The following is a 26,525-nucleotide window of genomic DNA, read 5'->3' on the forward strand; positions in this document are numbered from 1 at the left end:
GATATAGAGGATTGGAGGTTGAAGGCACTCACGAATACCGGTACCACCTAACAATTAGAAAGGAAAAAAAAGCCATAACCTGTATAGGTAAGGCTGCTGGTTGAGTTCATGTATTTGCTGTTGGTGCAGACTTTAAAGGTAGTTTTTGTAGTTACTTTCTGCACATTTTAACTAAAACATTCACCACCAGGGGGCAGCATAATTCTAGTTTTTGTTTGTTTTTTGTTACCTCAATTTCCTCTATAGATTTAGCTTTATTGCCCAACCCCCATTATAAAAAACTATTCTTAAAGGTTTGCCTGATTAATTAAAGATTATCCTGACTTACTATAGCTTCTGGTCGTTCCAGGTGTTTGCAAAACGTCTAGTTCAGCTATACTTAATTGGAAAAAACCCTGACGTGTGTAAGTCAGTATCAGTGGTGTAAAGCGAGGTGTGGATTCGCTGGCAAATATGAGGCATGTTTTGTAAGGGCAAAACCAAACCAAAAGATAATGCAACCTTGGAAACCAAGCGGGCTACACGGCGTGGACATGGCAGAAGCACTGACACAGCCAGTAGCATGTCTACAGGAAGGCAACATTTAAATGCGCTACATCAGGGGCAATTCCAAGCCCCAAGGGCCAGTGTCCTGCAGGTTTTAGCTCTCACCTTGGGTCAATACACCTGAATCACATGATTAGTTCGTTACCAGGCCTCTGGAGAACTTCCGGACATGTTGAGGAGCTAATTTAGCCATTTAAATCAGCTGTGTTGGTTCAAGGACACATCTAAAACGTGCAGGGACACCGGCCCTCGAGGCCTGGAGTTGCCCACCCCTGCGCTACATGGACAAAAGCGTTGGCTTGTTAGCTCTGTTGTGGACACTGACACAGCGAACTGGAGACTGGATGACCAACTCATTCGCGTTATACTCATCATGTTTAGATGGAATGCAATTTCTTGTCGGACAACTCCATGACATCTCAAAAAAAAAACAGAGATGTCGTGGTACCCACCTGTCCACACGGATCTTTGTCTGATGATGAAATCTATGTCTCGATCCCAATACGAGCTGCTAAGCCATGGAAACCCACAGTGTGAAGCTCTTGGTGCATGGTTTTTATGCTGATTTTAACGCCAGAGGAGGTTTGGAGCGTTGCAGTAATGAAGTCAGCAAAGTGTTGGTGACTTTTATCCACTATAAGCTTCAGCATTCATAACTTGGCATGGTCTGCCACTTCATGGCTGAGGAAATGCTTGTACTTTCCAATAATACCACTTTATCGTGGCATATCCAGAAGGGAAGAAATAAACAGCTTAGTGCAAAGGTGGCATTTTAGTACAGTACAAAGCTAGCATAGCATGGCAAGGAAATTGATTTCCCCATTGAGACTAAAAACATATGAATTCATATGAAACAAATGAAAATATGAGGAAGCCGTTTTACAGCTGTAAATTAAGTTCAGTGCCACTTGGTGGGCGAATAAATAATTTCAACAGTGTTCTAATATTGGCCACAAATTTAACAGTGGAAAATCTGAAGACAACCTACAACAGAAGCTTGTTTCTGCCACTGAAAAAAAGAATAGAAGTGAATAGAAATTTCAGGCCATTTTCTCAAAAGGAATAAAGTTAGAATTTCAAGATATTTCTCCATTTTGATTATTTTCTCACAAGTCTGAAATTTTGAGATAGTAAACTTAATTTTTAATTATAGATGGCAAATATGTACTTTTTTCTAGTGAAAATAGCTCCTGATGTTGCTTGCAAGTACCGTATAAAAAAATCAAACGCTTGAATAATAGAAGGTACCTCAGTTTAAATTACTGAGGAACTTGACATATATGAAAGCAGTTATGAGAACAGATAACACAGTAGTAGGGATAAAATAAACACTTTATTGGTAGAAGTTTTTTTCAAATTGAAATTACAGAGTTTGTTAAAAATGCATGTGTGTTTATAGTACATATTTCGAATATGTTCTAACTCTGGTTAGGACTTTCTGAACCCATTTCTGAGGGGTTTGTGTCTTGAAGATGATCTCGTTTAAATCTTGAGCCGGAATATTTTTCAATATTCTCAGGTTAGGCATAAAATGTTGCAGGATTTGTGAATAAAGGGATCAAATAATTTAAATAAGTGTTTCTAAGGAACACGTTCCTTAAAACTAAAAAAAATGGCTGGAGTAATGCAATGCATGGACAAAGGCATGCTTTTATTGCACTGGTATTACAATGATTTAAAAGAATATTTTTATTTATATTTAAAAAAGCATTTGAAAGCTTTTTTCCATAGGAAAGCACAATACTGGCACAATTATTTTCACATTGTTTACAGTCGTTGTTTTGGCCTTTCTGAAAATAATTAATAACAATAACACAGAGAGTACAAAAAATGGCATTTGTTTTTTCCCAGCAGGTGGAGTTTACTATAAGCCCAGACAGGGAATCAAATTAGATGCCAGCCTTGTTTATGTGCTTCGGAGTGGTTGGCAGTCCAGTCTACAGCTGCAGAAGGTGGTCTTCTTTGTAATCACGCTCATCGGGTTTTACCTCATCGCTGGTACGCCTGCTGGCGAACAGCCTCCTCAGGTCACTCATATCTTCAGAGGAGAAAGATAAACAAGGAGAAAGATCAAATTACATGGAGCAAACAAAAGAGAAAACACATGGATTCTACTGAATCCATGCGAATCCTGTCCTACAAAAAATACCTTCACTTTCTTTCCAGAGCATGCCAGAACCAGTCTCACCGAGGTTGCTCTTGTCCGCCATGTATGGACCTTCAGCTGCAGAGCCTTCGTAACCACCAGAACCTTCCTCGCCCAGGAATATTCCAGGTGACTCGCTCAGTTTCGATTCCTCCTCCTCTGCCTCCTCCTCGTATTCCTGCTCTTCCTCATCGTCCTCCTCCATTGGTGAATTTTCATCCTCCACAGGCTCTGCCTCCCTGAAAACACATAAGACGTGAGATAGAGAGATTAGCTGATAAATGTCTCTTCTTTCTCTTTCTGCTGCTCCTTTTACGGGTCGCCTCAACAGATCATCTGCCTCCACACATCTAAACCATCTCAGCCTTCCTGCATTTACTTTGCAGGAAGGCTGGATTTTGTGAAGCACTTTGACCACCTCTGGTTCTAAATGTGCTATACAAATAAAGTTGTACTTTGTCTCCCAGCTCCTCTCCCTGAGCTGTCCCTCTGATGTACTCCTTTCTAATCCTGCCCAATGGAAACCTTCACCTCTTCAGCTGTGCCTCCTGTTTTGTGTTAGTGCCAGCATCTCTAAAACATATATAATAGTAGGTCTCTCTACTTTTTGGTAAGCCTTCTCTTTTGCTCTTGCGGCTGTCTTTGCATCTCCAAACTTTGCTCTGATTTGAGACTTTAATATTTGTGTGCATGATAACAACTCCATGAACAGGGATTGAACTGTACTAAAACATCCACATTTTCCTGGCTGAAAGTTTGGGATTTTACTCTAGTCTTTATTTTTTTTTCTTACAACCAGCACAGAACGAGGGAAGCTGTTTGGCAGCAGAGAGCGTGAAAAGCATTTGAGATCTCTAAGACAGCAAAGTGTCTGATAACAAAACTATCGACTTTACAACTTTGAGCTGCTGTTGTTAACTTGCCATCTATGTCTCCACCACTTCAATCACGTTATTTCCTGTCCTCTTCTGCTTTTACACTCCTACCAACAACTTGAATTTCATTGTGACTGCATCATTAAGAACATTTCTACAGTCTTGTCGAGCTTGAGCTTGCTTGCGTATTTGCTTTGCATATATCTTTATCAAATGAAATTTAGTTTGAGAATCTGACTTGAACTGCTTCGTCAGTGGGCTTTCTTTTCCAGGTTGTTGAAATAAATAACTTCATATTAACTAATGATACAAGTAATACATATATAATCCTGTGCTTCTCAGATAGGATTATCCAAAGAGCTTGACACATACAAAAACACAAAACAATAGACCAGAAACAACAGCCCACTTCCTCTGTACACTTCCTTGTGACTTCCCGTTCAAGGCGTGCTGTAAAAAGGACGGCTGCTGCGGAAGCTCCGGTGATTATAAGCAAGCTTCAGCGAAAAGACTCAAACAAGCCAGACGCTGTTCATATTTAGAGGTTTTTTACATTTCATCACAATGTTAACAGCTGAACCTTTTTACCTGCTACCCTCTAACTCTTGTCTTTGTGTCTGTAATGAGTTTATGGCATGTTTTCTATACACACCTGTGAAAACGCAGAACATGTGAAATTCATCCAAGTTTTTATTAAGTTATCTGAAGGTTTGTGTTGTCACAGATGTTTCAGTAACACGATAGAAGGACTCTTACTGAGAAAAATGTAATCTGGCATGTTCACTTTTGAAAGATTTCCTTTATTTTTGAATATAATTTTGTTAACTGAAAGGATTGACATTAAGAGGAACTTTAAAAGAGGAAACTGAGGGCGAAGACCAAGATTGTGATACTCTTACTTTTTTTTTTTAGAGGTCACACATATTAAAATATCCGTTTTTTCACAGACACATTTTATGCTAAACAGAAATTCAAATACATGCTGCTTTTTTACCAGCTCATTAATAAATTTCTAAGTTTAGTAAAATTTCATTAAGTAGGTTTTTAATGTATGTTTTAGAATCTTTATACATAAGCATATGTCCTCCTAGGATACACAGTATACACACATATTACACAGTAAAAATGAATAGTTTTAACAAAGCAGCAGCAAAGATTATAGTACCTGCCGGATAATTTATACAGAAAGAGCAACAATGTAGCAACTGAACTGTTAAAATGTTTAAAAATTAATTTGATACTAAACTATTTAGCTCAATATAAAATTGTGATGATCGTGAAACAAAATCTTCGTGTGTTAACGTAACAATCCATTGTGGACCTTGTGAGAGGAGCACAGCTGAGACTTTTTATGTTTGTATTTTTTTTAAAAGCATAACAAATAATATTTGATACGATTATATCTGAAACTGTTAATATGGAAACTTATTTATTTACTTTTTAAAGTTGAATGGGAAGCTAATCCACACAGAAGTAAATCACAGACAACCTTAAATTTCAATTTTTGATGCTTTTCTTCCATTTTACATTTTTAAGTCTATCATCATACAACACATTTAAAACCATTGATGCCACCACTCAGAGGAACAAGTCACTGAGGACATTAGCGATTTTCATTTGTAATAAAAGAGACTTTATAAAGTGTGGGCTAAAATCCTGCTGAAATATGAAATTCATCATAAAAATGATGAAATGAGCCATTTTTCCTCCGAAACCTACGGACAGTGTCTCTGCATCTGTCTTAATAGCCTGTTGCAACAAGCGATGAGTTCACTTCCTCTGTGCTGAAGTCTGCAGTAAGCAGAGCTCAAGTCTACCTCATGTTTGGAGTCTCTTTTATGATCCAATATATGTGAGTTACTATGTTGATATAATGCAGAATGCATTTTTATTCAAATGTATCTCTTTATACCATAAAATACAATTTTTTTGGAAGTGTCTTAATGTTTTGTGCACTTGGCAACTCTGACCTCCAGGGTATGCACATTTTCAAGATATGTATACTTTGGGTAAAGTTAAAATCATCTAAATTATTTCCTGCGCAGAGAAAGAACCAACATTCCTTGCATTCATTTCAGACTATCAGACATCAGCTCATTTAAGTTCTAAATATTTCTGTGTCTTGTGAAGAAAAAGATCATCAACTGTTGTGTTTTTCTTTCTTTCTTTAGTCCAGCTGTAACCTCCCTGCCCTTTCTCTGGTTACTCTCTTTCTTTATCCCTCCACGTTGTCTTCTATTTTGGCTTTTCTTGGCCACCTACCTCACACTTATATACTCTCAAACGCACAAGATAAGAAAACACACAGGCAAGCATGCAGAGAGAGCCTGCACTGCTCACCAAGGTGACAAAGCCAGTGCAGCATCAGCATTTTTCATATTTAAAGTCAGCTTTTGTCTAAAAACAGCACTCTCTTGTTTTTTTCAGACCCAACTGAACATTGACGTGAACTCGCCGCCACCTCTGTCCTCTGAGCAGCTCACAAATAAAAAAAAAACAAAACTTCACATACCAGATGTGAACAGACTACGACACACGAACACTTACAGATACTCTGCAGCAGAAGCAGGCAGTTTTGATGGCAGATCTGGACTCCACTCCATCTCTGGGCTTTGTTGAGTCACACAGTTGGCCTGGTCACCATCAGGGTTACATCTCATAAACTTATACACAGCAGTCCTTGGTGCTCCTAGAGACAGACAAGTGTAGATAACATTTTATTATTTTGCCCCGTTAATAGTACATTTTACCTTTATTCACACACTCGGGGAACATTTCTGGATATATTTACTGTTCGTGATCTCCACGTTAGGACGTTTTTAAGATTACAACATTAGTCTGTGATGGAATAAAGTAACGGTTTTCTCAAAGGCATTCAGAGCTGTTTATTTTCGTAAGAAATTAGTTAAAATAGGAAGTAGGAGTATTGCAACTTTTTCTCCACGCATTGCAGCACATTGATCGTGGAGGTTGTGTGATGCTAAAACCATTAAGAGTTGAGTCATTCCAACTAATATTAAATATTTGAGAAATTGTAACAAGTATTTGGTTGGTCTGACGATTTGTTTGCCCTCTCTAACTCTTTTTGTAAATTTTTATTAGAAAAGCGCCTGTGCTGCTGAAGCTGTACTGATAATTATTTATTACATCTATACTACTGGCAAAGACTATCTGTTATTCAGGCAATTAAGATGTGGAAGTTAGACAGCTGGGTTCTTTGCACCACAGGCTTCCTGTCATAAGGCTGTCACAGTAAATATACATGTGAACACTCAGTAGCCACTGATGATAAAATGATGAGTATAAGTGATGGTGTCATGTGCCCATAGTGCTTTTGGGTGTATTGAACACCCACAATAAAATAAAGTCTAGTATTTTTTTTTATATAATCATGCAGCCAAAAGAAAGAAAGAAAGAAAGAAAGAAAGAAAGAAAGAAAGAAAGAAAATTCTTAGACGACCAACACGTGAAAATCTGCTATGACTGTAAAATTACTTACAAACTTTTTAAGTATTTAACTCAGTGGATAAAAACATAAAAGTCTTATTGCTATCATAAATACAATAAAATCACGTGTACACGGGAAAATATCTAATAGTGTCTGATTAATTGGGGCCTCAGGGGGGTTAAAATGTGGCTGTTTAGTATCGGATATATTTTACGCAAAATGGTTTGTCCATTCCGTTTCACTACTCTCTCTCTCCGTCTCTACATTTATATTTAAAAAGTGTTCAAGAAGTATCGTCGAAACTTAACTCGGAAAATGAAACGCCTTTGTTTTTTTCCGATACCTGGAGTCCTACCATTACATCATGGCATGTTACTGTAAAGCACGCAGCATCTATGTTATGTACATGTATTTTATTTTATATATATACATTCGATTTTATAGGGGTTTTGAAGTCTAATGCTCAACTTGAGGGGATGCTGATCGACTCTGAGAACCCTGGATTGATTAAATTAGTCATAGAGACTTACGGTAATCACAGTATGCTGACGCAGAGTTGTATACCAGTGAAGTGGAACAGTTCCTATTTTTTTGCTTGTCAATCAGAAACCCCCGAGGGCCCTGGGATTCCCAGTGACTTTCTATGTGAGGATGTTCCCGGAAAGCACTTAAGCTGTCAGGATGGTAAACATGTCCACTTGTTGTTTCCTCAACAACCTGACCCGATAAAGTATACTGCGACATCAATCCCGGTAAAAAAAAAAAAGAGGCACAAAGTAGATTTAATTGTCGACTTACCCTTTGTGCTATGTAAGGCGAGGCAGGAGATGAGGAGGAGAAGAATCAGTTTCATCTTGCTCAATTTGTCTCTCTTTAGTAAAACAGGAAAATGTCCTCCTGAAGGCAGTCCCTTTCTGAGCTCAAGCTTCTTTGCGTTGTGAAGTATAACTGTAAACTGCCTCAGACAGCCAAACTCCCCCTGAAGAGGCTCAGCCCTCCGTGTGCGTCATGGTTTCCTGAGTCTTCTTGTGTAGAAAATAAGTGGCTGAAACATCTTCCTGAGTGGAAACTTTTGCATTAGCATCAGATATGAGGTCTGAGTTTGCGCAACTGCAAACTTGGACGAAGGAAATGCCGAATGATAGCAGCAAACATTCAGATCTGTACGATTTTTTATAATGTGAAAGGAAGCGATAATTTACCCTAATTGACTGCCGAGCCACTTCATGTAGAGATAAGGACACGATAGCATCAAAGGGATCTTCTTCTTTCAGATCAACTCCCTTCACTTCAGTTGACTCTGTTCTTTTTACTTCTCTCAGTTCAGTTCACCCCCAAAAAAGTAATTTTACGCTACCTTGGCGGCCCTATGTGCGCGCGTGTGTTTGTGTGTGAGAGATTTCTTTCTCACTTTTTATTTCACCCACCTTACTTCGCTTCACCTAATTTCGCAGAAGCGGAGAAATGGAAAGGGGGACAGAGGTATCATTCAGCAGCTTTAAACCATTAACAGAACTTTTGCTGTGTTAAATTATTTACACTCCAAATGCCACAGCAACAGCCTCATCTCCCGAGATACCAACAGTACTCCCATTATCACTGACCTGTCTGCTCTTCATATGTTTAGCTTGGCTCCTTCAGTGTGAGTTAATGTGGCCTGCCATTCTTTTGATTCTGTGCCTTTTATGTGCCTCACATGTCTGGCAGATGCTTATGTTGGTCAGTAATGCAATTAAATGCATTCACTGTTTTGTTTTCTACAATTTGATGCACTATTTTTCAGGAGGAGGAGAATTTGCTCCATTGTATGTCAGAGGATACATGTTTTATTCAAATAAAATATATATTTTTAAATGATGTAGTCCCGATAACATGTGGATGATCATTATAACACTGAATTGAGCTACTTTTTGAACTTTAAGGATCAACTCTGTCTTTCTCTTTACGGAAGACTGTACAGGTTGAGACAGTTTTGGTTGCTGACATCTGGTGCGTTTCTTAGCCTCAAGCATATAAGGGGATGACTCAGAAGCTAATCAGAGCTGCAGGTAAGCCATATATAAAAAGTTTGTGTCACAAGCTTGTGAGGAGAACACATGTGATTTTAAGAAAGAGTCGTTTCTTTTGAACAAGCTGACATCATTGAACAAATCTTGGATCAGGATGTCATGTCATATTTCAGGACTGATGAACAGCTAAGATAAGTTAAGATAACATGAACAATGAAACACAGATTAGTAAACACAAGATTAGTAAAAAATGCTAGAACATTAATAAGAAATGTGCAAGTCCGGTAGCTCTAATGCAGGTATTTTGGGGGAAATCCAGGTATTAAAATCATGAATAGTAATTATGCTCTCAGACCATACACGTTTGTTGGATGAGCTTTACCTTTGTCAGAAAATAGAAGTAGTGAGAGCTGAGAAGAGTTTAGTTGTGGCTACTCTAAATGTGAAACCAGGGATTGTTAACATTTAAAGTTATTTAATCATTTAAAACTGGAAACAAATCATTAAATATCAGTTTTAGTTAAAAGGCAATATTCAAACACCGTAACACGAAGAAGAAATGTAAGCTTTATTTAAGTCATACTATACTCTACATGTACTGCACGTTTTGAGTACTTAACCTAAATGTAAAAGCAAATTCTGTGTTTTTTTTCATGCTTTGCTTGAATTCTGGGGAAATTATTGATGGTTTCGTGGAAGTTTATTGTAGCTTCAAATTATTCCTGATGAAACAAACTGATAACATGATTGTGGTATCATTAGTGTCACAACATCAGCATGTTACCCCGCCTTACTGCATCAGATGGTGTTCTAATCCCATACACGTTTTCTTGTAAAGTACAAACCGTCCTCAGTTGTATCTGAGAAAAGAAAATAATGAAGAGACTGGATTTCCGCCATTAACAAAAAAAAAAGGGGGGTATTTCTTCATCTTCCTTGACTATGCTGACTTAAAGATTTGATTTCCTCATGTGGGTTATATGGAACATCACACCGGGTTGAATTTGTGACGTCTGGATGGACGTTTTGTGGAACAGCCTAACCCAGTGACCCAATGAGCATCTGTGTGGGTGCTTCCGTTCATGTTACTGTCAGCAGTCTTACTCAAATATTTGTTAAGTTCTTAGACAAAGGCAGAAGTGGCACAGTGGCACAAAGACTGCATTCATTTCTTTGGCTTTGTTGTGTCAAAAAACAAGGGATCAATCATTTTAATTCAGTTCAGTTTAGTGTATACAGTCGTCAGCTTTACAGCAGTTTACTCTTTCCTTCTCTCTCTTCTTTTTCTGCCTGTTTCAGCTGACACATCAGTAGGAAGTGGTAACATCAGTTGCTATCATTTTCTTCAGGAAATGACACACTAGCCCGCCCAGCCTTGCCTCAAACACACACATACGCACAGGCATACATGAACTTATTTATGAGGCTCATATAGCCGCTTACACAATCCTGCTCTTCTCTGCAATACTAAATATTCGAGTTATTTGAAACAAAGCACTGTCTATACATTCACTAACATTTGTTGCAGTGCATGTGTTCCCCTGCACTAGCCAGTATGAACTATATCTGTAAACAGTCATATTTTACAGTCAGCTTGGTTTCTATCCCCACCACTATTGCACTGTGTGGGATTCGAGTCTATTGTCTGGGTGACAAGAGTTTATGGCAACACAGACTGTCTTATTTTTACACTCTCAAACACAGACAGACAGCAAATGCAAACACATCCATTAACATATGCGCAAATCGACCAGGATCATTTTACCAGTCCAAGTCGGGGTTTGCGTAGTCACTGATAACCATAAGAACCAATTAACCCATTTTCTTTATAGAAATGCTTCTGCTTCTGGATTCGTGAACCATCTCTGTGTCGTAGACAGTCAAAGACAAGAATCTGCAGTGCCATATTGCCTTCCCCTCCTCCTGCTTTGTCTGATCCTAGGAGCGTGCGTACGTCAGGTCTGTGAATGCAAACTGAAACTTAACAGTTTAAAAGAAAGAAAACAAAAAAGGTCCTCGTCAATTTTGCAAGTTCACACACATATCAAAACACACTCATTGGCTTTTGTTTGCTTTCTTTTTGCAGTGTCGCCAGTCTTAAGCTCAATCGCACTAATAGAACCAGAGAAAAACATCAGAATGAATCAAATGTTAAAAAAAAATAGAGGTTTAAGGCACTCACTGGGATGATACATTTGAATTACAAATACATTAAACTTACTTAATTTTTGTGCATCACATTTGTTTTAATTGTATAAATGTTTAACCATTAGCTACAATTATTTTCACAGAAATTCTTTCCACTTCATAAAAAGTGAAAAATCTTTCAGACCTCTTTAGGTGTCTTAAGTTATATTCGAATGCTTGGCAATCCTACAAATATATAGTCATGTGAAAAAAATGTTTCCACAGCACTCTTTGCAGTCCTGTGGAAACTAAATACACCCCGTGATTCAGTAGCTTATAAAACCACCTGCAGCAACAATAATTTCAAGTAACTATTTTCTATCTGACTTAATCAGCCTCTCACATTGCTGTGGAGAAGTTTTAGCCTGCATTGTTGCTTCAGATCATTGAGGTTTGTGGGCATTTGTTTATGTACAGCACTCTTAAGGTCCTGCCACAGGATTTCAATCAGTCTGAGGTCTGGACTTTGCAACATTTTGATTCTTTTCTTTTTCAGCTACTCTGCTTCACATTTGCTGCTGTGATCTTCGCGCTGTTGCAGTTTCAGCCAGGCTTTAACTGAATACTTTGGTACACAGAGGAGTTCAGAATCGACGGGGTCCCGTGGCTGCAATACAAGCTCAAATCATCTGCCCTGCATCGTGTTTGACCTTTGCTATGTGTGCCGTTTGATTCTCACCAAATTTTGCATTAACTGTGTATTATAGCCAAACAAACATCTGCACTTTGGTCTCACCTGTCTACAGGACAATTTTCCACAAGTCCTTTAGCTTTGTTTAGAGTCAACATTGCACACCAAAGTCATATTCTGCTTAGAGAGAAGAGGCTTCCAAACAAGTAATACGTGCTCCCAAAAGGTTGATTCTGTTCATCTGGACGTAGCGTTTTCAGTGGGGAAAATGTTTCGTCACTCATCCAAGTGACTTCTTCAGTCTCAACCGACTGCAGGTTTCCCCAACCTTATAAACAGTACATTTACAAATAACTGAAACTAGCCAACTGAATGAACCGTGGGCTCATGAACAATGGACCTCACAGTCCATTGTTCATTCAGTGGGCTAGTTTCAGTTATTTGTATATGTACTGTTTATAAGGTTGGGGAAACCTGCAGTCGGTTGAGACTGAAGAAGTCACTTGGATGAGTGGATGACTTGGATTATTTACTTACCTGGATGACTGAGCATGCATCAAGACGGAGTCATACCTGCTCCGTGTTTTTTTTTTTTTCATTTTAATGTCTAGAATTATAAAATGTCTGCTTTTTAGAGTTGGTCACTCTTGTCTACATTTGATTAGCAGCACCTGGCTACTCCTGACCCTCTTGATTCCTCTGAAAAAAATCTTGTAAAAACTTTCTTCTCACATGAATGTAAACAAGAACCTGGAATTTCTATGAGCCTGAATATTTCTCCGTAAGTGTGCAGCATTTTCCGCTAAGCGCTCTTGAACAGGTTCTTGCTCACAGTCTATTAGTGGTAATTGTGTGATGCCGAGCAGGTTTTCCAGTGCATGTTTTGACAAGTATTAAATGGAGAGCATGAAAGCAGAAATTGGGCCGTGGTATGCTTTTACATAATGTGATAAAAACACAAATACTCTCTTATGGCAAAGTATTTTTTATTTGCATGCTTGTGGAAGTAGGTTTGCAGGTATGTGGAGCTGACGCAGAGGTTAAAGGATGTAACGATGTTTGTTATTTCCCAAAATAAATGTGGTAAATAGATGTTGGTTCTTTGGAAACATTACGACATGGATTTGTGATACATCACTCTGTGAGGGAACCTATTCATTGTGTTTCTTTCCATTTGTCTGAAATATGTCGAGTAAGGACAAGATATTTGATGACTTAGTTAAACTCAGATTAACGGTTTAAACAAAAAAGTTAGTCCTCAGTTCTGTGACTGCCATGTTGCTTCACTGCTAGGGAAGATACATAACTGCATATCTGGTTGGCAATCAGTGGTTTGACGGCCCACACATCTGACCTCTGTTGCAACACATTCTAAGGATTCAGCCAACTTCAGTTAACCCCAAATCCATCATGTTTACTGTAAATAGCTTCTAGGAATGAAGCTGTGTCGCCTAACACACTTTAGTTTAGCTGCACATAGTGGTAAATATGTAGCCCTGTAACATGTATAGAATGTAAAACCTCTTGAGGTAAATTAGTAACATTGAGGTATAAATTGACCGGAGTGCAAATGACAGGCGGAAGAACAAAGAAGAAGAAGTATGAACTCGACAAAAAGAAGCGCACATGCACTTTTTTATAGGCGATCACATAGTCACAGTGAAGTCAAGACATTTTAACAGACACAGCTTTAGACATTTCTCTGCATTAAGCAATCGAATAATCTGGCTTAATAGTATAGTCCTTAAAGTCATCGGCACCCAAAATTGAGATAATTTTAGTTTGTTACTCAGAGCCACACCTTGTGTTATATGAAGGCATACCAGAAAAAAGTCGGTTTAACACTTAGGTTGTCACTGCAAGTAAAAAAGAAAAAGAAAAAAGAAAGCAAACCAAAACTCCCCCAAAAACTCAAAAAAACAAAAACATGTTGCTAATGTGGTACAAGTGTGAATTAGCTCATTAGTTTTATATCGCTAATCGCTATATGTTGTGCATAAAAACTGGATGATAAGGTTCCTCAGACAGGAAGAAAAAACGGTCTGAAAAAAATGAACCTCACGTTATACAAATTATAATGTCTACTAAGCTAACACCAGTGTGATCAGGTCCACTCATTAATGGTCATCTTGTCAGTCAGTAGCACAAAATAGATGAACTCTCTTAACGTTGCCTCAGGCTGGTCGCAGTACGCCATCACACTTATTTCACCATCAGACACTTGTAGTGCACCGAGTGCTTTATAGAAAATAAAGCCACAATAAATTAAAACCAATATGATTAACATTAGAAAGCGTGTATTAATCAGACTAGGGTCAGAGGCCAGAGGGTGCTGGGATAGTAAGAATTTAAAACAAATTACAATTTAACAAAATAAAAAAACAAAACGCTGTTTTCGCAATAGCAGCATCTGATATTTTACTTTTAAACTTACAAAGGCTGTGGCTGTTTGGTTTGTTGTACTCTCTTCCACTGCTAGAGTGAAAAATGAGATCAGATTGTCGCCCATTTGATCCAAAGATGTTGTTTTTTTCATAACATACCCAACCAGTTTTGACTTCTTAGCAATACAAAAGAGACACTTGTGTTTTCTTATGAATGTTTAACAGGATGCATTTTCTTTGTAATGAGACTTAAAGGTAAATTAACCACAAAGGCTACTTCACAGCGGCGAGCAGGTATTTACAGCCGGGTATGTATTCAACAGTGAAAGCAGCATGCCCACTGCACAAAAAGAAGCTAATATAAACACAGAAGTCAGTCAGTTTCCATTCAGTTTTTAGATGGGAGTGTCCGATGAGCGCCTAAAAATGATGACTTTAACCGGATTAGTAAGCAAGTGACGTAAAGAGTGTATTCTTTCAGTTGTTTGAGGCCATCCTTGCTTTGAGACGGTTGATTTTGAGAGGAAGGAGGCCGGCCATCTCCTTACTCAGCTCCAGCTCTGTCTCCACAGTGGCTCCTGCCTCAGGGTTGGCCTCACAATACTGCACCACATACCTGCACAACAGGTAGAAGATGGAAAATCAAACATCATGGCAACTAGCAGGATGCAGTTGATCTAAATAAGTCTTTTTCTATTCTATGTTTTGTGCAATCTTAAAGTCCTGCCAACTATTTTTATATCTAACTGCCAAAGTGCTGGGTGAATATTCGTACTTGTAGTTTTCCAGAGATTTGTTTAGGTTGTCCAGTTGAACAGTAGGTGAGGTGCTGATGAGTCGGCTGTGTAGTCGAGCCAATCTGAAGCGTGCGACCAGAGCTGGTCTGAGAACTTCCTCCTCCAGGCGCTCTGGAAATTTTCCTTCTGGAGAACACAGAGAGTCTAAGAACATCTGGAAGTACCTGAAGAGAAGAAGATACAGAAATTACTCAGACATGAGTAAAACAGACCCACAGAGAACAAATAAAAAAGTACTTACTTGGCAGAGGCAGAGCAGAGATGGTTAAATTTCTTAATGGTGTGGTTATCTAGAGACTGTGTGTCTGCTTGTCGGTTGGCCAATGCAAGTTTTAGGTCCATCATTTCATTGTAGGTCTCAGCCAATTCGAACATCAACTGTCTGCGGATCATTAGGTAGTACTGTGCGTTCAAGTCTACAGAGAAGGAAAGACAAGTTAAGTCAGCTAACTGGTCATTTGCCTCTGTTCTTCCTCAACTAAACTTCATTAGAAAAGACATGACAGTGTCTTTAAAGAAGTACCGTTGCAGATCGGCTCCAGCATGTCCACCCTTCGTTTGTGCATCTTGCAGCGCCGCTCCAGATCCTCTTCAAAGAAGGCCAGGGATCGGAACAGAGCACTGTGATCCTGCAAAATCTCTATGTGGTCTGTCACATAGCCATCCATCTGAAAGTAGTCCTTGGCCTTTCAGAGTGAAACAATAGAGATACAGTCAAAAAAAGAAAAGAAAAAATTCCCTTCCTCACGCTTCTCTTTATGAGTGAGTTTGGGTGGGGAACTATTGCTTTTTCTATAATATAAAAGCAACCTTAAAGCCAACCTCACACATTAACCACTGGGTCACAACACCCACGTACACATTTCAGCACCACCAAAAAGTACGGCTTTAAATACACGTTGTGGGTTCAGTGGTTGGTGTTTCTTTCTCACACATGAACAGCAGAAAATATTTGAGCAAGGGTAAACACGAAACTGGGATCAAATCTAACTCAGGATTTTTAGTCTTTAAGATGTGCACTTAATTTTTACATCAGCAAGAAATAAAATGACAGATCAACTGTAACGTGAAATATTACATTGGATACAGTAAGGGTGTCAAACTCATCTTAGACAGTGGGCCACATCCAGCCTACTTTGGTTTTAAGTGAAACAAGTGAAACTACCCTTTCTGTCAGTGTACAGCCCCATTGAATCCAAGAGTTTCAACAGAATATACACACACATATATACTTCAATCATAAACAGTGAAAAAACAGGTACTTTTTATCATTTCATTGTTTATTTATTACTTAGTTACTTTGGTTTGGTATTAATGGTCTTTACCACAGAAAGCTGTAAAATTTATGAAAACACCGCTATGCCATTCTTCAGATTTTCCAAAGCCGTCCACTGGGCTGTATTTAGAGGGTCAATTCTGACCCCTGTGCCTTATGTTTAACACCCTTGACATATACAGTAGTATCTTGCAGTGCTGTTTGGGCTTATAAATGCTTGCCAAAAACAAACAAATGTGTGCGTTTGTACGCTGCATTTTCTTATGTAACAGAGTTATATGATTATCTGTACATCTTGTATGGGATTATAGTGAATTATTGTGCAGCCTTGTTGGGTGTGTGTGTGTGTGTGTGTGTGTGTGTGTGTGTGTGTGTGTGTACACATACCTGTGTGACATGATTCTGTCCTACCAAGAATACAGATCTGGCCTCAGTGAAGTCCAAGGGGAACAAACACATCACCTGCAAATAAGAAAGCTAATTAATTTGATTGCTCCTTCTGCATTAGCTCGATTATTAATTTACAAAAGGCTATGCTTCATTCTTCCTTAATAGTCAGATTTTTTAACTCTCCCCTCAGTAAAAAAAAAAAAAATGAGTGAGACTCTGTAAACACACTGTCTACAAGGCCTGCAGCATCATGCAGAACCAGTAGCATTATTCTTCTTAACAATAATACCTACAATATTTACAGTTTTAGTATCAGCAGAAGAATTATCTGGCACAAGATTCAGACCTTCTCTTCAATGCTAGCAATAGAGTCAAAGGTGTCTTCAGAGCCAAACAGCAGAGCACTCTTCCTGCCCTTTTCTTCTTCTTCCTCCTCACGTCGTCTAGCTCTCTTCAGTTCCTCCTGACGATCGGTATCCAGCTCACCGATGTTGTCCTGAATATGCACAAACACATGCAAACAGACTGCATTTTAAGATAAAAACAAAACACCAGTGCAGATTAAAGATGCAGAAAGAGATAAACACACAGAAAAACAGATGTTCCACATGACAAAATACTCTAAGACCAAGAACGGTCAACTTGACGTGACAGTGCTTAAAAAATGTTTTAACTGAGACATGACATTCTGCTGATAAAGTTTTTGTGGTTAGTGTCACAACAAACACAATAAAGCCACACACATCTATGCAGTACCTCTAGCTGCTTCTTGGCATCCTGCAGGAGGTTCAAACAGTATTTTATCCAACATCTTGCGATCTCTGCTCTCTTCTGTCTAAGATGTTCCCTGCGTTCACTCTCTGCCTCATCTGGGTCAGACCAGAAGAGAAAAAGATGAAAAAGATGTTGAGATATGCCACGAGATAGAGAACCAAGAGCAAATATGTCTGAAGGATGTAAGGATGGCATGAGGGGTTCGCACGGACCGTGCCGAGGACAAGAATTTTAAGTTGTCCGCTTTGGGACACAGTTGCATTTTCTCCTGTTTGACTCAGTGTAGCTGATGATGGGTACAAAAGTAAATGAGCATTAATAAGTATTTCAAATTAAGTTGGTATAGATAATTACTCTCTTGTGCTGCAGCCTCAGAAGGAACCTCGCCTGCCAAATCAGAAATAACAGTAGCTGCTGAGAGGCAGTGTCTGCCTTCCATGTAGCGGCCCTAGAAAACACAAAAGCACAGACAACTACACACTCATTTCTCATCACTTCATCTAAAACAAACTACTGTGACAGGCATGGCAATTAAACCAGACATTAAAAATATGCTTCTGTACATCTGAACCATAAGAAAATACATTTTTTTTAAAAAAAAGCAAGGTAAAGGTTTATTCTCTTTGAACAGAATAAACCTTTCAAGATTTATTTCTTTTAAGGCTTAATCTTGGATATTTCTATAGTAGCAAACAACTACAAAATATGAAGACTGACTCATCTTTATTCAAATAGAAAGTGAAGCTATTGAAATGAGGAATGTCGTTTGGTGTCCGGGGTGGAGGTAGGCAGCATTAACCTGGTGTGTTTTATGTCTGTAGGAGAAATCGGAGCTCCTTGAAAAAGCACCAGGAGATAATGGAAACACCACACGGAGACTTGCTCGCTGTGTGGACGCAATATGAACCAGCGAGCCACTAATGCTGCTTAATTTTACCATGCTGTGTAAAGAGTGGAGAATAGATAAGAGGATAGCTTATCAAGTCAATATTTTTGGCTAACTGGGCCCTGTATAACGAAGTATTTCAACATATTCAGGGTATTTTTCTGTTATCTGAATTTACTTGGCCAGGCGATAAGGATAAGAGCTAAAAAACGAGGCTAGTTATCAACCCACAAAATGAATGCAGTGTCTCCTGCATTTGGTTTTCTAACCAGCGAACTAATCTAAAAGGGACATTTCACAGGTCACATGACTTTTGTTCCACAAAAGTCCCTATGACTGCTGCTTACTCCGGAGATGTTATCAAATGGTGATTAAGAAGCTATAAAGAACAAATAAAATCTAAAAACTGTGCCAGTAAAATCCAACACTTTTGCAAAAACAACAAAAGATGAATGTTGCAGCAATTTGTTAACAGTTAATCGTTAGCGCACAGAGCAGTAAAATAATCATTTTGTTTTTTAGTTGCCGAGTGGCTTCATAGTGCTGTTTATTTCTTAGGTGACAGCTGCACATTATAGCTCGGAAACTTAAAGTTTACTGACCTATAGCCTAATTAAGCCGATGTGCTTAGTTTTTTCGGCAGATCAAATAGGTACTCTGCAATTCAGTCCGTGTAAAAGAGACTTAGCAGCAGATTAGAATCAAGTATAACAACATTTATACATTTTCTAAATCAATAAATTAACATATGCATATTTCTGTGAGACTCAGTTTGAACTTTCAGTGGTCCTAGTAAGGGATGGCTTAAACTGGACATTATTCTCTCAGCTGCAGACTCAATACTGTTTAAGGGTTTGAGAATAAAGACTAAATATAAAAACAGAAATGAAACATAGACTTGATATGATGTCACCAAGGGCAGTGTAGGGGTGCTGCTTTAGGATCAGACAGTAATGCTTACACAACAATGCAACCGTTTTAAAACTGTTCCCTGTCAAAAGAAAATAATACATACAGTAAATCTGCATGTAAGAATCTATATTTATTACTGAATCAGAAACACAATGACTTTAGATGGTGATGAAAAACTTTAGACCAAACCTACTCTGCCTGCAGAGATCCAAGGAATTTTAGGAATGGTGACGCTATGTTCTGGAGAACTGACTGATCAGTAGACGGTGATTTTAGAGCTGTTGATCTCTAATGTGGAACTTAGCCTGCTCCAGACGACGTTACAGTATAAGCTACCATGACAAGTTACTCCGGTAAGAAGTGAAACACCTTTGTAGTGCAGAAAACTCAGGGTTAGTGCTGAAATTAGCTGGATAAGACACAATCTTTCTTCTTACTACAAGCTTCTGATCTGGCTGTGTGTGTACGCTATAGTATGTGATTTAGACTAAACCAGGACGCTAAAAAATTAGATTTTCATCTACACCATTTATAAATCAATAAATTAAGATGTCCTGCACGTGTCCAAAGCATCTCAATCTTGCCTCTCTAACTCAAACCTATATTATATTAATTTCTAATCATGTCCATACTGCTGATGAAAATCTGAGCATCTTCCACTCAGCACTGCCATCAGCTCCAAACACAGCAGGTCTCACTACCATCTTGTTAAACCTCCCTTTTTACTCTTGTTGCCATCATCTGTGACATTCTAAGTAACTCTTATGTGACATCTAGTGGTTGTGAATACTGCATGCAGCACTTTTAAAAGAAAAAGCATTTTATATAACATGCAGAATATCTTAGGTTGCAGATCAAATGTCTATAAACGACTTTAAACTGGCTATATGCTTACCTTAGTGATGTAATACTGGGATAGTGTAGCAGCATTTAGCGCCCACTCCATTGGAGTAAACTGATTTAACTGTAGCTGTCTCTGCAGGGTTGTGTGGCAGTAGGTAGCGGCACGCTCAGTTTGACCTGAGGGACAAAACTATAGTTACTATAGTTATTACAAGTAATTTACATAGCAAATTAAGGGTCAGATGCATTTTCTTGTTGTTTCATCAGTGTAATTTTTTGTGTGCGTGTATTATCCTTAAACAATCTCATACTCACCCAGGTTTTTATAAACTTGAGCAAGGTAGTACATGGTATGGGTGTAGGCCAACTCAAACCTATACACAAGGAAAGCAGAGAGAGACAAAAGGACTAAATAAAAGCAAGGAAATAGCAATAACCTGGAAATCTGCTGTGGAAGTTACCTCTTAATCCTTTCCTGGTGAGTCAGCAGGCTCTCCTCAGCAGCAAAGTACTCTGTCATGTCAGTGGGAGGACTACCATCCTGAAAAAAGAAGGAATTAAATGATGAAGAGGATTTACCTATTGTGATTGCAGCAGCCATACTGTGGGGGCAGCATTACCTTCCTGAAAACTAATATTTCATTCAGTCCTCATTTTTTCAAAAATAAACTTTTATTCAGGAAATCAGCCTTGCCTCCTTCATGTAACGTTGATAGATGGATTCTGCAGTTTCGAGGAAGCCCTGTGCAGTCTCTGTCTCATCCCGGCCTGCCCAGAGGATACCCAGCTGGTTCTGAAAACACAAGGAGACAAGACATGAGCATCAAATGATCATGCATCGTCTGATGCTCCTACTATAGCGGTGTGACTCTTAAAAAAATGTAGCAGTGCTTTATTTATAACGCTTCACAAACACTCTGATGGAGTGTTTTCAAAAATCATCCATAGCATTATAATCACATGTCACAGGGTTAATACATATTCTTATCAGTGATCATACCATAACTTCTGTATGTAGTGTCATTTTTATTTATTTATGCGTTTTAAATAGCAGCTTTGTATTATTGTAAGAAAGAAACGATCAACGTTACCCTAACGTGGATAAATAGGGACACATTCAGGGACGACACTCTGCATCTCTCCAGCAGCTTCATGCAGTTCATTAGGTGCTCCTGCCCGGCTGGAAGCTCCTCCGTGTCCACATGGTTGACGCCCAGGTAGTATTCCACAGCTCCGAGTTTTGCGGCCCGCAACCCGGCTGGTGAATCACCGCTGAAGCCCTGGCCGGACAGGTCCTCTCTCTGCCCGTCCACCGGCTGCTCTGTCGGCCGTTGGTCGCCGCTCTCTCCGCCGCCCTCCTCTTCACCTTCGCCCGCTTCAAAATTCTTCAGCGAGCAGTATATTTCTCTGAGAAGCTCCCTGGCTTTGTATTTAGAGCGGAAGGGGTCATTTTCTGGGTCGTTTCGTGACTCTATTTCTGTGAGATTTTGGGCGTTCGTGAATTTGTCGCAGATAGCTCTCCATTCGTTGCTGTTGAAGGACGCCATGTTGGTCCTCTTCGGCGTTCTGGCGCAGCTGCGTGCTTCTTGTTGCGTTGCTGCCATCTACCGGAGGTTGCTCTCTCTGGCCATGTGAGTTTCCTTCCTTTGAGTTATTCCTGTTTTACTCCATTAAAAGCATTGCTTGCCTACATTTCGGAGTTCTATTGCAGCTTTAGATTTTAATTACAGTTATGGTCAAATCAAAAGGTCACTTCACTTTAATCATTTTAAAAGAAACATGGATTTTGCTGTCACATTAGCACATTCACGAGGTGAAACACAACTTTGCACTCCTGTTTATGGCCAACAAGAATAACACACATCAAGCATAATACATACAAAAGATCAATAAACAGGCTCAAAGTGTTAATGCTGTCTTATTTTAATAAACAGCACTGTCATATGCAAAACTAGGATGGCAAGGGATCATTTTAGGGTGGCACATGCCACCAGTCTAGATCCGTTCCTGATGTAGGACTGCTTTCACCTATTTATGCAGGCGGTTTCTTAATGTTAAAAGGAAATGTTTCCTTCCCATTGTCAACAAGTGCTTGCTCATAATGGTTCATTTGATTGCTGAGATTTTCTCCGCATTATTGTAGTCTTTATCATATAATATAAATTGCCTTGAGGGGTATGTTTTAATTTGGTACCAATAAAAATGGAACTAAAAGATCAGAGTGCCTCTTCAACCACTGGTTATTATAGTGCAAACAAGCTATTTGTTCAGCATTAAATATGGACAAAATGTTATTGCTTAATATAGTATATATCAACTGTTTTCACTGAAAGCCTTGGGTGTACATGTGAACAAAAAGTCATAAAGAATTCACGTAGTTATTCTGATTTGTACTTTCTATCTTTGCGGGAAAAAAAGTGTCTTCTGTTTATTCAACAGTGGCAATGCTGAGTGTAAATACAGAGAGGTGACTTCTTGACTTTTCCATAGCAGAAATATCTGATGCAATTAAATGTCACTGGATCACCAAGAGTGACAGAGGACATGACTGAGACAAACAAAAAGTTCAAAGTCAAAGTAAAACAAACAAAACTCAGAAAATAAATCAATTTTGTCGTAGTCAGTTTATTTTAACAAACTTATAGAATCCAAATATTAATCAGGGAAAATAACGTGAATTATTCAGTGACAATAAATTAATGGGAATGACACATAAAAACACACAGTGCATGTTTGAAAAGCACCGGCAGAAGCAGCAGCTCCTCTTGTCTGGTCATGCCAGATGATAACCTAGCCAGTCTGAGTTTGTACCATGAATATACTGCTTTATAACGTGGACAGTTTCACCACATGAAAAGATGTAACTATTGATTTTGTTTTAAACATTTGTTTGAATGTATTTTGACACTTGTGGGAAGCTAGTTTGACAAGTTTCCCACAGATATACTCATATATACAATTTACAGAATAACTTCCAACTCAAAAGACAAACAGCTTAACCCCCGTGTGTTCTGAATTTAACAAAAAAAAAAAAAAAACCAAAAAAAAAAAACCCCACACATTTCAAAAGCGTGACCTCAAGTTTGCCAATATTAGACAAATAATCGTTTGTTTTGTTTAAAAGTGTGCCAAAGCAAGTAGATCTTGGGTGCAAGACATCTTACTGTCAGGCTGCTTAGCCTTGTGTACATTCTTCCACATTATATTTTGGTGCGTCATATTGAATGTTGCCAAAAAAGTAAAAAATAAAAATTATAACAATTATTCACACCAATAGACCTTAATTTATAGAGCAAAGCATCAGTTTTTAATCCCTGTTTTTAATAAAGTGGCTGAAACTTAAGGTACAAATCATGATAACGTCAAGTTTGTTTTTTTACTAAAAAGAACGGAAGTGCAGCAGTTTACTAATTAGATAAGTTCAGAGACAAGATTTCAAGGTTTAGGTGAGTGTTGAAGCAGCACAGTGCCACTCTGGAGTCCATCTGCATCAGGGACTAAGAGCCCGTCTTCTTCTCCATGCTGAAATACAGAAACGTAAGGCATTAATGTTTCTATTACCATATCTAATGTTGTTGGGGTTTTTTGTTTGCTAAAATCTAAAGCACTGCAGTTAAATGATGAAATACTGATCTGGGTTAAAGGTCACAGTGGGAAAATAGCCAAAGTAAACAAAAGCTGTACCCTCAGTCAGAATTTGAACCAGGGCTCTTGAATCAGAGTCCTGATATGTGACATCATGTGCACAGACTTTGCCAAAAACACAGTCCTCATATCTTGCAGAGTTATGATCTTCTATGAACGGGTGATTGAAAATTAGAATGTACTTTAAAAGAAACCAACCCCAGAACAGAAAAGTTTCTTACTTGTATTTGATGAGACGGCTACCCTGGATCAGTTGGGCTGACTCATTGGTCAAATGGCAAGCGAACAGTAGCCAGTTGCGGGGTTGCACTTTGTAGGCAAACCTCATGAACAGCAGCGAATAACAGCACAGAGCTGAGGAGAGAAACCATACATTTAATAGAACCATATTTTCTTATATACCTACTACAGCTCTAACGTCAAGTCTTTATATAAGACTCTTCGGCATCTTAACAGGAAAGCATGGAGATCAAAGAAAATCTTAAAACAAATCAAAAGACCAGTGCAGACATCACGGCTTCTCTCAAAGCCTTCTTAGTAGCCTTGAGATAAAAGAACCACTCACAAAATATATCAATACTAACTAGAAAATTATTAGAATATTGCATGTATACTGGATGTATCTGTGACCATCTTACCAAAGGTCATTCTACCACTGATAATTTCAGGGCTCTTCTTCATATCTGTGATGGCAGCGATAGGAAGACCCCAGTTTGCTACAGGACCCCAGAAATGCTGCAAAAAGTCACAACAGTCATGTCAATGTAGAGAAGATACAGTTACTAATAAATTACATCAAAAGGATAAAAGTAGAAAAAGGGAAAAGAAAAAATAAGCCTTAATCTATTAAACAAGACTTTTCGAACACCACAAGCAGGAGAAATAATCAAAACTAGCATAATTTTTTTTTCTTCAACCACTTTTTCTAAAGTGGGCTTTAACTCCTTCAAGCGTAAAATTCATTTTAATTTAACAAATGGACAGAAAATGCAAAAACACCTTCTGCTGCACAAGGTAGCACAGACTCATTGTTTTAACTATATGTGAATCAGTCAAGCTTGTGCACTTAAAGCCAGACATAACCGTAAGATAAGGATCTAAAAACTCAGTGTCATATTTTTTAAGTTAACACTGTAAATGACATACAAGATCAATAAATAGTAAGGTACAGTTAAAACTACAGCCTGTCACAGAAAAGGATATACTAACAGAAAAGATGGTAACTTACTGTGCTGTTTGGCGTTTGTTTTATTTTTTTCAGTTCCACATAAAAAAAGAAAACAAATAAAGATAAGTCACAAAGACACGATGTCTTTCACACATCATTACAACTTCAAGTAGGTAGCAAATGTCAATATAATTTTGCATTTCTTAGTAAGGATATAATGAGCGAGGTAGCATTTTAACACCCGCATAATTCGGTGGCAGTTGCAAGTCCTTAACAAAAGTAAGCAGTAAAACTCGTTTGTGCAGACTGCCAACACACAGTAGTTTTGATTTAAAAGAACAGATATTGCACAAGTATACACCAGACGTCATAACGCTTGCCCATCGATGGTTTTAAAGTGTTAAAACAGGCAAAGCTCTTCAGATAACAGTGATAACAACTGTGTATATTTGTGACAAACGCAAACAATGCTGACCAAAGATGCAAAAATTTGGCCTTTACTCCAAATTTCAGACCTGTGGCTAATATGTGGCATGTAAACACACTTACACATTTACCAATATCTTGACAAGTAGCAGGAGCAGATTTCTCCGCCAGCTTTTGACGCAGATTCAGACTTTTAAAGCCGTTCACCACCATCTTAAGAAGCTAACGTTGTTTCACCGTCAGGGTTCGGCCCACTTTCTAGGTTACCTGTTTGTTTTAGTGCAGTGGTTCTTAACCTTGTTGGAGGTACCGAACCCCACCAGCTTCATATGCGCATTCACTGAACCCCTCTTTAGTGAAAAATAAAATGTGATTTTTTTTACTGGTGCACAAAATGAGCCATGCATGTCATGGCGAAGGCTCTGCCGAACCCCTGAGACCGACTCACCGAACCCCTAGGGTTCGATCGAACCCAGGTTAAGAACCACTGTTTTAGTGGCTTCCTTGTAAGTTAACAATCAAGCTGATAATGTGGAGAAAATACGGGAGACATGGTCGCTCTTGAAAACAAACCAACTTAAAACGAAGTAGAAATCTATGCATGAAAAGAGATATCAAAAGAAAAACAAACTGTTTAAAATGTTCATTAAAATTTTGTTATAACTTTAGTTAGGGCAGGTGAACGTTAGCTAACTCTGCATGACTAGCTTAGCTGCCGTGCTAACAGAGAAATGTTCCGGCTTCTGACACAGACCTCATCAAGTAGTCCCTGAACTCCTTGCTCTTCAAGTGTTCAATAGCTTTCCGTGCAATCGTCCCTGCCATGGTTTCACGTTAGGCTGGTGTCTGTCTTGGGCGAGAAGAGCGATCTTTATGTTTCTGTCTGTCGGCTGAAGGGCGACTGGGAGATCCGCTCAGAGGACGGTCAAATTTCCAACCAATAACATTACGTTTTACGACGCTGACGTAAATACGTGGCTCGACCTCAAACGGCTGGGTGCTGCCCAGCATAACAACCAATCACTGGAGACCGGCACTCCTGTTAAAACCAACGCCCACTATGGCAAATAAATAAATAAATAAATAAAAAAAAATTATAAGATCAGGTCAGAACTATTACTCCAGGTAAGGCGAAGTAACTAAAAAAGTGGTGAATGTGCCTTTCTTCAGTCCCGTGTAAAG

General features: G+C 38.7%; 3 protein-coding genes and 1 long non-coding RNA gene across 5 annotated transcripts; 1 reads left to right on the top strand and 3 right to left on the bottom strand.

The window, feature by feature from the left end:
* The first annotated feature begins 3 nt into the window (after positions 1-3).
* On the top strand, positions 4-1,937 carry LOC309708573. Its single transcript, XR_014277296.1, has 2 exons — positions 4-87; positions 350-1,937. It is a non-coding gene; the product is annotated as an uncharacterized lncRNA (long non-coding RNA).
* srgn (serglycin) lies at positions 1,861-7,989 on the bottom strand. Of its 2 annotated transcripts, none has more exons than XM_082536693.1 (4): positions 7,814-7,989; positions 6,115-6,256; positions 2,696-2,931; positions 1,861-2,584 (listed from the first exon to the last, which is right to left on the bottom strand). In XM_082536693.1, exons 1-4 carry the CDS (start codon positions 7,866-7,868, stop codon positions 2,484-2,486), a joined length of 534 nt encoding a protein of 177 aa, XP_082392819.1. In that variant the 5' UTR covers positions 7,869-7,989; the 3' UTR covers positions 1,861-2,483. The 2 variants fall into 2 exon arrangements, with proteins under 2 accessions (XP_082392819.1, XP_082392820.1); XM_082536694.1 differs by having other exon boundaries at positions 2,735-2,931; positions 7,814-7,985.
* A 5,457-nt stretch (positions 7,990-13,446) lies between these two features.
* Positions 13,447-21,730, bottom strand: kifbp (kinesin family binding protein). Its single transcript, XM_082529615.1, has 13 exons — positions 21,196-21,730; positions 20,799-20,897; positions 20,566-20,645; positions 20,420-20,478; positions 20,157-20,281; positions 17,818-17,911; positions 17,446-17,558; positions 17,036-17,185; positions 16,687-16,761; positions 15,547-15,709; positions 15,265-15,439; positions 15,002-15,187; positions 13,447-14,842 (listed from the first exon to the last, which is right to left on the bottom strand). The coding sequence occupies exons 1-13, from the start codon at positions 21,706-21,708 to the stop codon at positions 14,704-14,706; spliced, it is 1,971 nt and encodes a 656-aa protein (XP_082385741.1). The 5' UTR covers positions 21,709-21,730; the 3' UTR covers positions 13,447-14,703.
* Positions 21,731-22,709: 979 nt separating this feature from the next.
* mpc1 (mitochondrial pyruvate carrier 1) lies at positions 22,710-26,297 on the bottom strand. Its single transcript, XM_082534305.1, has 4 exons — positions 26,094-26,297; positions 24,388-24,484; positions 23,971-24,103; positions 22,710-23,626 (listed from the first exon to the last, which is right to left on the bottom strand). The coding sequence occupies exons 1-4, from the start codon at positions 26,166-26,168 to the stop codon at positions 23,602-23,604; spliced, it is 330 nt and encodes a 109-aa protein (XP_082390431.1). The 5' UTR covers positions 26,169-26,297; the 3' UTR covers positions 22,710-23,601.
* Between the last annotated feature and the right edge of the window lie 228 nt (positions 26,298-26,525).

This window comes from Aulonocara stuartgranti (genome assembly GCF_965226115.1).
Source record: "Aulonocara stuartgranti genome assembly, chromosome: 1".
Taxonomy (NCBI): domain Eukaryota; kingdom Metazoa; phylum Chordata; class Actinopteri; order Cichliformes; family Cichlidae; genus Aulonocara; species Aulonocara stuartgranti.

What these genes read in the sequence shown, in the direction of transcription:
- srgn (XM_082536693.1), bottom strand. Translation starts at nt 7,868, where the DNA reads ATGAAACTGATTCTTCTCCTCCTCATCTCCTGCCTCGCCTTACATAGC. An exon ending in CGCCTTACATAGCACAAAGG is followed by an intron (nt 6,257 to 7,813) that starts GTAAGTCGACAA and finishes GTCTGTCTCTAG; the next exon opens with GAGCACCAAGGACTGCTGTG. An exon ending in GCTTCTGCTGCAGAGTATCT is followed by an intron (nt 2,932 to 6,114) that starts GTAAGTGTTCGT and finishes ATGTGTTTTCAG; the next exon opens with GGAGGCAGAGCCTGTGGAGG.
- kifbp (XM_082529615.1), bottom strand. Translation starts at nt 21,708, where the DNA reads ATGGCAGCAACGCAACAAGAAGCACGCAGCTGCGCCAGAACGCCGAAG. An exon ending in TCAAGTTTATAAAAACCTGG is followed by an intron (nt 20,282 to 20,419) that starts GTGAGTATGAGA and finishes TTTGTCCCTCAG; the next exon opens with GTCAAACTGAGCGTGCCGCT. An exon ending in CTCTGCTCTGCCTCTGCCAA is followed by an intron (nt 15,188 to 15,264) that starts GTAAGTACTTTT and finishes TCTTCTCTTCAG; the next exon opens with GTACTTCCAGATGTTCTTAG.
- mpc1 (XM_082534305.1), bottom strand. Translation starts at nt 26,168, where the DNA reads ATGGCAGGGACGATTGCACGGAAAGCTATTGAACACTTGAAGAGCAAG. An exon ending in GGGACTACTTGATGAGGTCT is followed by an intron (nt 24,485 to 26,093) that starts GTGTCAGAAGCC and finishes GACTTTTTGCAG; the next exon opens with CATTTCTGGGGTCCTGTAGC. An exon ending in CAGTGGTAGAATGACCTTTG is followed by an intron (nt 24,104 to 24,387) that starts GTAAGATGGTCA and finishes TTCTCTCCTCAG; the next exon opens with CTCTGTGCTGTTATTCGCTG.